General features: G+C 45.1%; 1 protein-coding gene across 2 annotated transcripts in view; it reads left to right on the forward strand.

The window, feature by feature from the left end:
* The first annotated feature begins 809 nt into the window (after positions 1-809).
* PDE11A (phosphodiesterase 11A) overlaps positions 810-13,854 on the forward strand; it is a 136,826-nt gene continuing 123,781 nt past the window's right edge. Inside the window, exon 1 of one of the 2 annotated variants that reach the window (XM_032190159.1) lies at positions 810-971. In XM_032190159.1, coding sequence (XP_032046050.1) covers positions 810-971 — 162 coding nt within the window. Of the gene's footprint in view, positions 972-6,287; positions 7,113-13,854 lie in introns of those variants that run through there. The other variant, XM_032190157.1, reaches the window with a different exon arrangement.

The following is a 13,854-nucleotide window of genomic DNA, read 5'->3' on the forward strand; positions in this document are numbered from 1 at the left end:
TAAATTATCATAGAAAATAACATTTAATCAATAAATATTAAGGTTATTCATCAAATATATTAATGGTTACATTAATATGTTGTATTAGAAAACATTAAGCTTTGCATCTCCCTGTGGCTTTTTCCTGTGAGGTCAGGGTGAGGTGCTCCTAGAGGCACCTGGAAGGGCTCCTAGAAGTTTGGTTTCTGGCCAGGAATAATCCTTGTGAATCTTCACATCTCTACTGTGGTGGCAGCTTCCTTCCTGCTTTCAAGAGATTTCCTGGGTACAGGAGCACAGACCAGAGTGAGGGATGTTTTGGATAGGTGATGGGAGTTGAATTCTACAGTTCTGGAGACATTCTAAGTATCACTGTAACCCACAGGGAAATCCTGAGATGCTGCTGTGTTTTAAATAGGTCTTCTAGACAGAAGTACATTGACCTTTACTCTTACCGTGGAAGTAACTCAAAGCTACCATAACTTCCAAAGATGTGAGTGGAAAATTCAGTCGCCCTCCGAGATGCTGCAAAAAACTCACAATGCTTTTACCTAATTGTAAGTTATATCACTTAAAAAAAATAAATAATAATGACCATCAACAACCAGATCACGTTAAGAAACTTTGCACCTTAACAAAGCCTTACTGAAACTTACATCCATAAGTAAGTCAGGTCAAATTTTCTTTAGTTTGAGGCATGTTATCTTTTATTACTGTGCAAGAAGAAGATATTCTCTAAAACTGTAGAAGATGACAAATACAACAACAGCGAACGTTTCTATAACATCGTGCATTTTTTTTTTTTTTTTCGGCAGAGCTCAAAATGGGTGATGTTGAAAAAGGCAAGAAGATCTTTATTCAGAAATGTTCTCAGTGCCACACAGTTGAAAAAGGTGGAAAGCACAAGACAGGACCAAATCTTTGGGGTTTATTTGGCCGCAGAACAGGACAAGCTGCAGGATTTTCTTACTCAGATGCAAACAAGAACAAAGGTAAAACTAACAGATGACATGGATGAGGTGCAGTGCTGGAGAGAACATAGATGGGAAAGAAAAAATTAGAGGTACGATACCAAGGCTTAATCACATTGAGTTACTCTCACAACCATCTACTTTACATTACTATACATGAGTCTGAACTATAGTTTCAGAAACAAAACTATTCATCCCCTAAATTAAAAATAAATTCTTTCAACATTTAGCATGCCAAGTCATATGAAGCTATATGTATATAGCTTCCCGGAGCTCTGTAGTGTCAATGGGCAGATTTTCATTTCTGTTCCTTAAGAATGCTGCTAGATTTTGTTTGCTGGTCACTACCCTCTACTGGCATTGTGGCGTGCTGCAGTTGTTTCATTCAGCAACGCTTTACTAAATGCCATCACCTACTAGTAAGCAATGACTTGCCTTGTGTATTTAGTACAGTCAGTTTTGAAAGGCAATGGAGCACCAAAAAATGGAAAATAAGTCTGTGTATTAATTTTGAGGGGTTGTTGTTTTATAGATACTGTTTGAATATAAATTATATTTGAATCAAGCTATTAATTACAAATGCAGTCTTGTTTTTTTCTGGTTACTATGGTATTGTAGAATTTACTCACTTTTTATTTTCTTTGATTTCTGGGGGCTATTTTTTGACATTCACTTTATAATGGTAATTCCTTGGTGCAAAACATCATGTACTTCAACATGTTAATTATGTTTTTTCATTGAAAAATTAGTGAACAAATAATACAGATGTTAGTAGTAATTTTTGAAAGAAAGCTAACAAAGTGATACCAAAATCCACTTGAGGTAACGGGAAGAGTCAACTTTGGAGGACAGAAGATAAAATTGAACGTGTCATTACGATGAGGTATTTTGATAGTCTCAGCACAACAGTAGGCTTCTGTTGACAGAGACAGAATTTAGCCATGCTGGAAGAAAACACTAATGCTTTTTTAGCTTCTGTGAAGATATTCCAGGAAGTTGCCATTGATTACTCTTTTTCTAAGGCCCTTCAGCGGAACACAACTTCAATGAATTTAATGTTGATCTGCAGACACTCATTTTAAACAGTTAAATAAAATGACAGTTGTATCTTCTGGATACTGGAATTACAAAGATACATAGTTTAAAAGCAGTAAGTAGTTTTATGCTAATTGGCTCAATGACTTGCAACTCTTGATGATGCTAAAAAATATTTGAGTTACTTAAAGTGACTCAAACACGGTCTATACCTTGTGCATTTTATATTATGCTACACTCACGTTCACATTTCTCTTGGATTGTGGGCACATTATGTTCAGGAGCACCACCACACCTTAGATTTGAGACCCTTGGTAATTGTTGTAAACATATGGTGTTGGGCTAGCCTTGCAGTTTACTGTGTTTTTTTGTTTGTTTGTTTGTTTTTCAGGAGTTACCTGGAATGAGAGTACACTGATGGAGTATTTGGAAAACCCTAAGAAATACATTCCTGGTACAAAAATGATTTTTGCTGGAATTAAAAAGCAGAATGAAAGAGCTGATCTTATTGCATACTTGAAAAAAGCAACTTCTTCATGAAACATGGCTGCAGCAGCTGTAGTAACAGTGAAAATGCTTTTAATTTTGAGTAGCTGCTATGTCAGGTTTTAGCATTTTGATGTTTATTGTTCATTAGGGACTGGCCTTAGCAAAACCAAAGAAATGTATGTTTTAAGATGCTGCATCCTAATAAATAACACTGAGAAGTGAGCATTACTTATATTGTGTTATTTAGTAGTTCATAGACCTTTGTGGAGTGCACTACAGGAAAATATTGTTCTTTTCTCTACGGAGGTCTGGGAGCCCAATTCTGCAACTAGTTATTCAAACACTCACTAAAACTATTATTATCTGGTTGTGGCGACATAAATAGGAAAATTCCTCTAAGTATTAGAACTGATGACTAAATTAAGTTTTTCTTTTGAAGAAAAGCCCTCAGCATTACCATCTGGGAAGAAAGGTACTATATGCAGTAGACAGGAGAATATGACCTTACATTAAAATAACACTGTATGTATATGTATATATATCTTCTTGTTTTTAAAATATAACCCTGTTCACTGTGTTGTTAGTGTTCCTTCAAATATTAAAACAGCATAATCATCTACCAGTCTTCTGCAGAGATGTGGATTTTTTTTCTCCACTTGATGCTAATATATGAAGATATGCTCAAATGTAGAATGAATGAGGGCTGACTAGCTCAAGCAATTGAGATTAGTGATAAATATTTTCACAAACTGGAGGATTGATGAAGGTGATTACAGTCCTCCTAAAACCTCCTCCTGAATCTCTTCTCTATGACTTGAATTGGGATTTACAATGTAATTAATTATCTGTTTACGCAAATGTTTTTTAAATGATTAAAACAAACTCCACTCAAGCAAGGTTTCCTTGTGTGATCACAGAAGGGAGCATTATTACAAAACTAATCGTATCTGTTCCCAGGTACTCATTTTACCAGTATTGTTCCAATGCTTGCCAACTACAGGCTTTAACTAGTTGCCTTACAGTGCTCCATAGAGGTGAATTCTGTTTTTAACTAAGGGAGTAAGTGAGAGTGGGGTAAAAAGTTCTGTGACACAAGTGAATGAGTACCTGCTTTTCTCTTCTTCTGTACTCTAGCTATAAGATACTTCTCACTTTCAATTTAATAGTTAGGAATTGTTCTATTGACTGTTTAGACAATTAAAGTAAAGCACCTGCCTGAATGACAAAAGTTTTCTCAAGTGCTTTCCTCAATTGCATTTTGAAGAGTGCTGTGCCCCTGCCTTTCTCCACAGAGAAACAGACACTGCCTGAGAAATGCACTGACACCTCTGCTTGTGCTTCGTTTAGAGCATCTGTGTGCCTTGTGCCTTAGCAGACCGGGTGAGGCTGGCTAAAGCCTGCCTTGCTGTCAGAGTTGGCGTTACACATCCACACTGATAACAGGTGGGTGCATCATGCGTAAGGCGCATCGGATACACACCGCCTGGACCTCACTGCAGCATACCTGCAGAACTACGACAGCAGCACAGCGAAATTGTGGAGCCAACAAAATCCATTTGTTTTTTGTCCCTCCCACAAAAAAGCTGTAGCTCATCTATCCCAGGCCCACACATGAAGCTGCAGCCCAGAATACAGTGAGCTTGGTGTACTCATCCTGCAAAGGGAGGCATGCTTTGATGTGTGCCAGGATGCAGAGACACGGGTTCTCTCCTACAGTCACTAAAGCACACCAGGCCAGGTGTGTTTCAGTGAAAGGTTTTAGAGTGACAGCATGAAGCCTGCTCAGTTTACAGAACAGGCAAACCACTGTGATAATCTTTGTCACATTTTGTCTTTGAAAGAGATGAGTATAATTTGTACACAAATTTGGGGCTGCAGAGTTCTATACAATTAAGGTATTAAATTGTTGTCTGTATACTTCATTCATTACTTCCTGCAGTCTTGATTCTTTTTGAGAAATTGCCAACATGCAGATTTTTGCTTTAATCAAAGCACACAAAAAAAAATACACAAGTAAACTAAAGACACCACAAGACTGTGTGAAGAATTAAGGAAAAGGCTTGTCTATCCCTAACCTCACAGAAACACTGAATTGCTTCAAGTGTCTGCGTGCAGCACTGCTGCACGGTAACCATTTTGTACTAAAACCCTGGTGTGAACGCTCAAGCCAAACCTCACTACACTGAGATGGTAAAAATTAATTATGCACAATTATTTCAACTGTACGTAGCTGCCAGAGGGCCTTGCTTGAGAGACGGAGGTGTGCCTGCCAGGCAGCTCGAGCTATTTCTTTGTGCGAGCGGCGCGTCTGTGCCAGCGCTGCCACAAAGCAAATACCACAGGAAAGGCCAGGAAGGGGCCGGCGGTGCCTTGCGCGGGCAGCGGTTCCCCAAGCGGCGTCCCCGCTCTTTCTCCCCCAAAAAACAGCGGCGGGGGGTGCTCGGAGAGGGGCGCCCCCCAACCCGGCGCGCCTGCGCGCCCCCGCCTCGCCGCGGGCCGGTAGCGGGGCGGCGGCCGCCTGCTGCAGCCGCCCCTGCGCGGGGGGAGCCGGGCGCGGATTGGGGCCGGGGGGCGGCCGAAGCCGGCGAGCTGCAGCGGGAGGCGGCCGCCTTCGTCCGCCGCTCCCCGAGCAGCCTCCGGGCCGCGGTGCCTGCGCACGGAGCCCCCCCGGCACGCGTGTGCCCCCCAGCCCCCCTGCTCCTGCCCCGGAGGGGCTGCAGCAGGGGCAAGGACCCCGGCAGCTCGGGATCCCCGCTGATCGCGGGTTTGCCCGTGCGTTTCCCCGGCCGCCCGAGCTCCCATTCATGAATTTCTGTGAAGCCGCCTTCATTCAGTCTGTGCTTAGCGCATGAAAGACATTTTTCACGTGTTAGGATCCATGACTCCGCGGTGTGTTGGTTGTGTTTTTTTTCAATCGCCTGTGCGTAGGCATCGATTTAACACTGAAACGTGCTCCACGTGCGCATAAAAATAACCCCGCTCCGGCTGCTCCGTGCATGCGGCCGCTCTCCGTCTGGAAGCCGCTGCCGCAGAGCCCCCGGCCCCGACGGGGGGCGGCTTCCCCGCGGGGCCCCGCAGGCGGCAGCCCGGCCCCCAGCCCCGCACGGAGCGGGATCCGAGCGGGGGAATTCAGCCGGTCTCTCCCCAAAGGCTCCGCTCGTTCCGCCCGTCCTCTGAAGTGCTCAAGTGGCGCAAACGCTGCCATAAATTAACCCGCTGTAACGGGAGCACTCGCGCCGCCTCTCCCGCAGCCCCGCGGGAGGCTGCCCCTTCCCCGCACACGCGTGGGCAGACAAAAGCTCCCCCCCGTTCCCCGCTCCCGAATTCCCGAACGAGCTGCGGAGCCCCCCACCCCCCCTCGCTCCGTGTCCCCCCGGTGCAGCCCCGCCTCGCCCCGCGGTGCCTCCCTCGGCAGCCGGGCTCCGCGTCGCCCCCTCCGCCCGCCGCCCCCCCGCGTCCTCCCCCCGCCCTCCCCAGCCTCCCTCCCCGGCGCTCCGCCGGCTGGGTTACGCAGCAGCCGCCGCCAGCACTTGGCAGGAGGGCTTCGCCCCGCCGCTCCCGGAGCATCTCCGGAGGCAGCGTCCGCCGGGGAGCCGGCCCCGGACGGAGGGGGCAGAAGCGGAGGAGGGCCGGGAGCCTGGCAGCAGCAGAAGCGCCCAGGCTAACACGCACGATACTACCACTAGTAAAGAGGGGGGCGAGGAGGAGGCGCGCCCCCGAGGAGGAGCCCTCGCCCCCGGGCAAGAGCCAGGGGCGGCGCTCGCCGGCAGCCTCCGTCCCTCCCTCCCTCCATCCCCCCTTCCCTTCCCATCCCCGCGCCCGGGCGCCCGTCGGGGCATGGCCTGAGCCGCCCCCGCCGCCGGCACCATGGCGGCGGACGCCGGCCTCGACGTGGCGGCGGTGGAAAGTTTCCTCGACAGGCACCCGGAGCTGGTGGAGAAGTGGCTGAAGAGGCGAAACTCGGTGCCCAAAGTGCCCGCGGGCGGCCCGTCGGAGGAGCGGCAGGGAGGAGGCGGCGGCGGCGGCTGGGGCAGCGCGGGCGGCCCCGGCGGCGGGGGGCTGCAGCGGCGGGCGTCCCACAAGGAGCTGCGGAAGAGCTTCGCCCGCTCCAAGGCCATCCACGTCAACCTCACCTACGACGAGCATGTGCACGCCCGGGCGCAGGAGCCGCTGAGCAGCGTGCGGCGGCGGGCCCTGCTGCGGAAGGCCAGCTCCTTGCCCCCCACCACCGCGCACATCCTCAGCGCCCTGCTCGAGTCCCGCGTCAGCCTGCCCCAGTACCCCCCGCCCGCCCTGGACTACAAGCGCTACCTCAAGGAGCACAACGAGCGGCAGTTCTTCCTGGAGCTGGTCAAGGACATCTCCAACGACCTGGACCTCACCAGCCTCAGCTACAAGATCCTCATCTTCGTCTGCCTCATGGTGGACGCCGACCGGGGGTCCCTCTTCCTCGTGGAGGGGGCGGCCGCCGGCAAGAAGAGCCTGGTCTCCAAGTTCTTCGACGTGCACGCCGGCACCCCGCTGCTGCCCTGCGGCTCCACCGAGAACAGCAACGAGGTGCAGGTGCCCTGGGGCAAGGGCATCATCGGCTACGTGGCGGAGCACGGAGAGACCGTCAACATCCCCGACGCCTACCAGGTAGGAGCCGGGCGGGCCCCCGGCTCCCCGCGGCCCCTCCTGCCCCGTCGGGGCCCCTCGGGGTCCCTCCTGCCGCCCCACGGTCTCCTTCCCTCCCTCCTTCCCTGCCTCGGGGCGGCGGAGGTCGCGTTTAGCCGCCCGCTGGGTTCCCCGGGAGCGCTTGGCGGCTTCACGCCTTTTCAGAAAGTCCTCTGGGATCCGCTGGAGAAAAGTTTAAAAAGATGCTCGCGACACTGCCAATGATCGTAGCCTTAAGGCTCGGTCTCGCCTACCGTTCCCTGCCTGCTCGCTGCCGAAGTCATCTCCACGGCTTCTTAAAGAGCGTATGTTTTCACTGGTGCATGTGCCCACTCACACTGCATGGCGTGTATTTTCAAACTGCTTCCTAGGAGTGATAAAACCATCCCCGTTATCCCCGTTGCGAGGAGTTCCCCCACCTTGTATTTTTACAGAAGCTTCAGCTTGAGTTGTGAAAATGCAGTCCTGGCTTCAGGGCAAAAATTCTGGCAGGGACAGAAGTGCCCTGTCCCGAGAGTGTTAATGCAAAACAGTGCATTCAGTTTACTAGCGTCAGATTTACCACCTTCTGTCTCAGTCCTAGGGATTGTTTCTGCTAGGTACTAGCGTGAGACGCTACCAGCAATTTAAGATTCTGTAGAAAATTAAGAACCACAGAACCACCCATTTTATAAATGAGGATCTTGGAAAATCTTAGAAAGGTGGGAGATGTGTGTCCTTAATAATTCAGGTAAAAAATGTTCGATGTCTAACTTTGCTCTAGAATAATTCCAAACACAAACATTTAAAAAAAGGGGATGATGATTAATAACGAACCATACAAGGAAGAAACTTGAAAATAAGATTGGATGCTTTTTGTTTGAAATACAGAAGAGCTGGGCTAATTTTTTTTTTTGGCTGAATATTTATGTATTTGTCAACCAGTGAAAAATACTAAGCTCCTCACAGATATGGACTGAGAGGTTTCCAGCCCGCAGAAAAAGGAAAGACTAGAGCTTGGCAAAAAGGCTGTAATAGTCAGCCTAAAATGACTGACTGTTGGATCACCTTTGAAAAAATCTAAGCTTGCTTTCTTAGTTTCTTTTTTCCTTTTTACCCATTATCCACTTTCTCTTACCATTTGATTTTTTTTTATAACTTTCTAAAACTGTACACTTACCAAAATTTCTGCTCTTGGGGGCCAAGCAGAAGATATTCTCAATAGTCTCAGGTGAATAAACAGATGAAGGATATCTGAGTTTGGCTGGGAAAGAGCTCTGTGTCTCTTAACTCTGGATAGATCTAGACACCTTTTCTTTTGGAGGTGAGAAAGCCACTGGAAAGGCAGGGTGTTTTTCTAGTCCTAAGGGACTGTTACTTTCCTTGAGTGTGTGTTCATTTTGCATTCCCTTCCCTATGAAAAAGCCCAGCTACTTTAAGCAGCTTGTCTATTTGGCTGGTTCACAGAGATCAGTGGAAAACAATCCACGCAGTTGCCATTCCCAGTACTATTTATATTGTACTTTTGCCTGGATTGTATTCTTTATAATCAATTATAATAAATAATACACTTTGTTGTATGTCTAAGCCCTATGTACATTAGTTACTGTAGAAGGAAAAGTTCTGAGCCAAGTTTCTCCTGTAATTATCAGTTGCAACTTCACCGCTTCTCATGGAGTTACTTCTGAACAATTCTAGTACATCAGAAACTTCAGACCTTGTAACATTAATGAAAGTTTTTCTTGCTAATAAAATGAGGGATATACTTTCTGTTATGTTCCCTAGTTAGTACAGTTTATCTTCTCTTACCTGGCATGTATATAACCATTGTGCATCATTAAAAGGAGACCTTTCTAATTTAATAGCATAAAGAGCCCTAAGGAAGGCCAGTTATGTGTACGCAAAGAAGCTGTTCCACCTCAGATCATTGTAGTGCTCACAATACAGCTCTTTAAAAATTAACAAATGTGATTATATGATTTTTGTCAGCATTGCCACTGATGATGGAAGTGTTTAATCAACCATCAGGTAAAAAAAAAAAAAAAAAAAAAAAGCACTACCAGGAAACTTTGTCAGGCTGACAGATGAAGTTGGAGAAAAAGAAGCAAGAGAGCAGCACCATTTTGTCCATTGAAGAGAATGTTTATGTTGACGATACTTATTTGGTAAGAAAAGGTCTTTTTTGTAATAGGTCAGATTAGCACCTCTAGAGTAAAGTATCTTTGCTTGTTTTTTAAATTAAAAAAAAAAAAGGTAAAAATACTTCCATATCATTAATTACCTCATTTACAATATTGGGAAATTTGTCTTATTATTGTGCAGACATCTTTATTTTCTCAGAGTCCGATCAGATACTAGTTGAAGTGACTGGAAGTCCTATCAACCAGTATGGGCTGGGTGGCCAGATTGTGCACAGATTATTGCCAGCTACTACTGGCATTAATGAGACTTCATGGGAATAACATACACATTTAAATCCTGTCATGTCCTACGGTGTGCTTCATGCAGGCAGTTACCTGTACCCCCATACAGAGTTCAATAGGCTTGGGAAGTTTGTAAATGATTTGCAATGTCATTTTCAAAGATAGCATAAGATTTTCAATTACACATTTATTTTTCAAAAAAGAAAACATATTTGAAATAATAGGCTGGGGCTATTATTAGCCCTCTGTGATTATTACTGTCAGTGGGTCTGTCTTTACAACCCTGCTCACGTAAACTGAATTAATTGAATGTGCATAGCTAGATACAAGATTTGGAATCAATATTATGTATTGAGGACTGTATCACAGTCCAGATTTTTTTTAGTAATATACAACTTTGGATGCCTCATGGTAATTTGATCTATGAAGTTTATGTGAAGTAATTGACTAAACATTTTGGAGGTCCACAGCATCAGATAATTTGACAAATATTTAATTTATGGGAAAGTTTAGGTGAATGTTATACACCTGGTTCAGAAATTGCCGGATTCATTCATGACTCAAAGTTTTATTGACCACAGTGCAAAGTCACGTGCTGAAAGTGAGGTTTTATAACTGTATAACAACTTGTAATATATTTTATTTAATCTGTAAGAGTTAGTACTACAGAATTTGTTGGAACAGGAATGGAGATACATACTCTCTTTGCATTTTGGAGTCAGTCTAAAACTTTTTATCCTGGAAGTAATCTAGTTGTAGATTAGACTCCTAGTAAATTTAAGTTTTAAAATATGGCCTTGGATACTTCCCTTGTATTAATTTTGGGAAGCGTTACTGACTCCTTACTCTTATGCAAATAATGCAGTATGTCTTGAGCATATGTGTTTGAAGAATCAAACACCATTATACTGTCAAGGAAATTAGGACCCAAGTGTCCTTTTGAGACTTCCTTTAACAGAGCAGAGATACAGATTTTGCACTTGGGTATGAAATGTATTAAATATATTGTAAGTATGTAGGCAGAGGCAATATTAAACCTTTATCTGCAGGTCTTATGAGTTGTTCAAAAATTTAACTTTTTTTTTTTTTGCTAATTAAATCTGTGTATTTTTCATGTCATCCCTTCATACAGATCTTCTGTGACGTTCAGCTGAGGCTCCTGATTGCTTCTATTTTGTTCCATCTTTTAGAGCATCACATAAATAAAAAATAAATCTTAAGGAATGTTTGGCTATTGTTATAACTTAATCTGTGTAAAAGTTTAGAGATAATAGTATCCCACATCTTTCTAACTACTGAAAAAATCCTACTCTTTAGTAAGATTAGTAAGCATACATCAGGAAGCATTGAAAAATGTTTGGCTGTTTGCCAATGTCAGCTAAAAAAAGTTTTCAATGTACCTTATGTTAAATTTAGAATTTAAAATATAGCTTTAAATAAAGATAAAATGGCTTACCAGATGGATGTTTTAATGAAGTGGGGAAAAAAGAGAGAAGTATTAAAAGGATTTACACTAAGGCATGGGTTCTTGGAGGCTGGAGAAGGGTCAGTAAAAATGATCAGAAATGATTTTTCAGAACAGCTCAAGTCTTTAACAAGAATAATAGCTAATTATTCTAAAACATTTAACTATAAAAACTAAAATAAAGCAAAACAGAAAACATTGATCTCTTCTCACTGTTTTCTCTGCCAAGTTTAGGCCAAATGGCATGCAACTACTGCAAACACACTCTGTTAGAAGAAATCTTAAAAAATTCCTGATCACCTGGGCACAGGTGTTAAGATTGTGTCATTTTTCTAGGAACTTTGTAGGAGCTAGGAACCTAGGAGCATTCATTTTCTTCTGCTTGTGTTGGATGGTATTACAATTATACAGAGTTACTGCTTACAGGTGCAAACTCTTTAGCCTGGCTTTTCCCAAGTAAGAGGTGTTGCCATAGGTGGTGATGAGCAGATGGGAGCCACATCTTATCACACAGGTTAACTGCTTCTTACTATCAGAATTATCAGTGCATCTCTTTCTATTCTAAAGAGCAGCTACAGAATTCCTGTGAGGGTTTGGTCCTGTGGGTCAGAAGCACTTAGGAGCTGCCTTGATCAGCAGTGCTGGAGCAGCTGGCACTAGCCCTTGCTGCATGTATTTCCACACCGGCTCTCAGCAAGGACAGAGGTTGCTCGTCAGAGACCACAAAACATGGCAACCAGACAATCTCCATGTAATACACAAAAAAATGAGTTAGAACATCTTTTACTGTGCATTAAACATGACTAGGAAGCACCACAGGGAACAGAAGAGATAATTACAACAGTAAAGAACTAAATTGCTCAAATATGCTCTCCAGGAAAGGGCACCTCAGTCCACCATGCAAAATTTAGGAAACATTAAAGTTATGAGTCTCTAGGAAGTGGCCTTGTGCCATCCACATCTGAGAGCCACAGCGGCAGCCACAGAGGTAGGGAGGCATAGCTGCTGCCGATGTGAGGCTCTCAGAGGCCCCTGCACCTTATTTCATCTCCCATGGCCTGTGAGCCTTCTCAGGGAGCAGTTTCTGACTGAAATGTAAAACTTCCTGGGCCACACAACATGCTGTGTGCTGATGGTGACAGGCTGCAGGTGCCATGATGGAGCAAGCCCACCTCTCACCTGTCTGTGTGAAGCAGGCCAAGTTACCTCACAGGCCAGGATGGCGGTTGCCTGTCCACCGTGACAGGGCAAACTGCTCCCACCCAGGCCATCACTTCATGGCTGTGCAGCACCTGGGCATGCATCCCTTGCTGGTTAGAGACAAAAATCAGGGGGTTGGCAGTAACTGGGTGCAGGGTGCCTAGGTGGAGCCTGTTTAATGCAAGTCCACACAGTCCTGAGGCAAAAAGCTAGGACTGGAACCTGCTCCCCGCTCATGTGTAATGAGTTTTGCAATAATTTGCTGTTGCTGGGAAGTTACAAGCGGTGGTGCGGGTCTTCTGCACTTAAAGTCAGTGCTGAAGCATGTTGTGCTGCCTGATTTTGGTGCTGGTATGAGGAGGTGCTAGGGTGCAGGTGGTGAGGGGTGCAGGCTCCTAGGCAAGCCTACGTGTGGAAGACTTCAAGGTATCAGCATGCTGGTATTTTTTGTTCACTTTTTTTATCCTTTTTGTTTGTTATTAAATGTGCGGTCTGTTTTCTTACTGACCTCACAGAGTAAGTACTTGGTGCCCTGATACCCTTGGCTACCAAAAGAAGTGTGGTAGTCGTAACAGCCTTTTAGCTCTCCTTTCGACAGAACGTCTGTGGACTAGTTCTGTCTAGTTCTGTGAGGCTTTTTTTTTTTTTTCCTGTCAAACTTACATACTTCACTAGCATATCAGTTAGTTAGCTTGTTTATCTGAAGACATAAACATTTTTAGGTTTATTTTCCTCAGCTCCTGGTAAAATTTCCTCACAGCATGAGCAGGAAACTGGTCCCTCCCTGGCCTGTGACTCCTCAGGAGTGCAGGCATGCCATGAGGTAAAGAGGCTGTGAGTTGTATGACGGTGTACTTTCAGGGCAAGAAGGGGTATGGTTTTGAATACAGGTCTGGAGCCTTTTGATCCGCTTGTATTACCTCACTATAAAAACCTCACAGATCTTAATAGCGGAAAAATAAAAATAGGGAGGCTCCAGGAAAAACATCTGAATGCTCATCTGGCTTCACATCTTGCTAGAATCTGTGGTGACTTAAAGGAGCAGAGACAGTTGCCTCTTGCTTTCCTTCTGTTCCAAGTAGCTTGCATTAGACACTTGGTACAGGCTTCATTACTTTTTAAGGAATATATTCTGGAAGCCAGCAGCTACAAAAAGCGTTACCTCAGGCTGTGGTTTCTGCATGACAAGTACAAGTCTTCTTGAGTGGTGCAGTAGAGATACTGGTATGATGCAGAGGGAATAGTAATCCAGATTATTCCTATCTGTGGCTTTTTGCATCCTCTCCTGTGATGTTGCCCTCTCTTCTTCTCAGGCAAGTTCACTGTCTCAGCTGGAGGTGAGTTCTGAATCCCTTCAGTGAGTGGTTCTTTTTCCTTGTGTGTTAGGTTTGTTTTAATAGGGAGGAGGTAACACTTCTGTGGGGAGTGCTTTTGGAATCCCTACTCCTGGAAGGGCTGACCTGGATTTGTCTCATTGCCATTCTGTATTCTGCTCTGCAAATTAACTGCAAGGTCTGCTTCTACCTGGCTGCAGCTGATACATCTTTTGGTGGTTCTCTCCTGGTTCTGCTTAAACTGTGGAAAAGGCAGGGCCTATGAAAGGGGGAAGGAGAATGTATCCCTCTGTTTCTGTTCTCCCTGGTGAAACTGATGGCAC

This window comes from Aythya fuligula, chromosome 6, assembly GCF_009819795.1.
Source record: "Aythya fuligula isolate bAytFul2 chromosome 6, bAytFul2.pri, whole genome shotgun sequence".
In the NCBI taxonomy this organism is placed as follows: Eukaryota; Metazoa; Chordata; class Aves; order Anseriformes; family Anatidae; genus Aythya; species Aythya fuligula.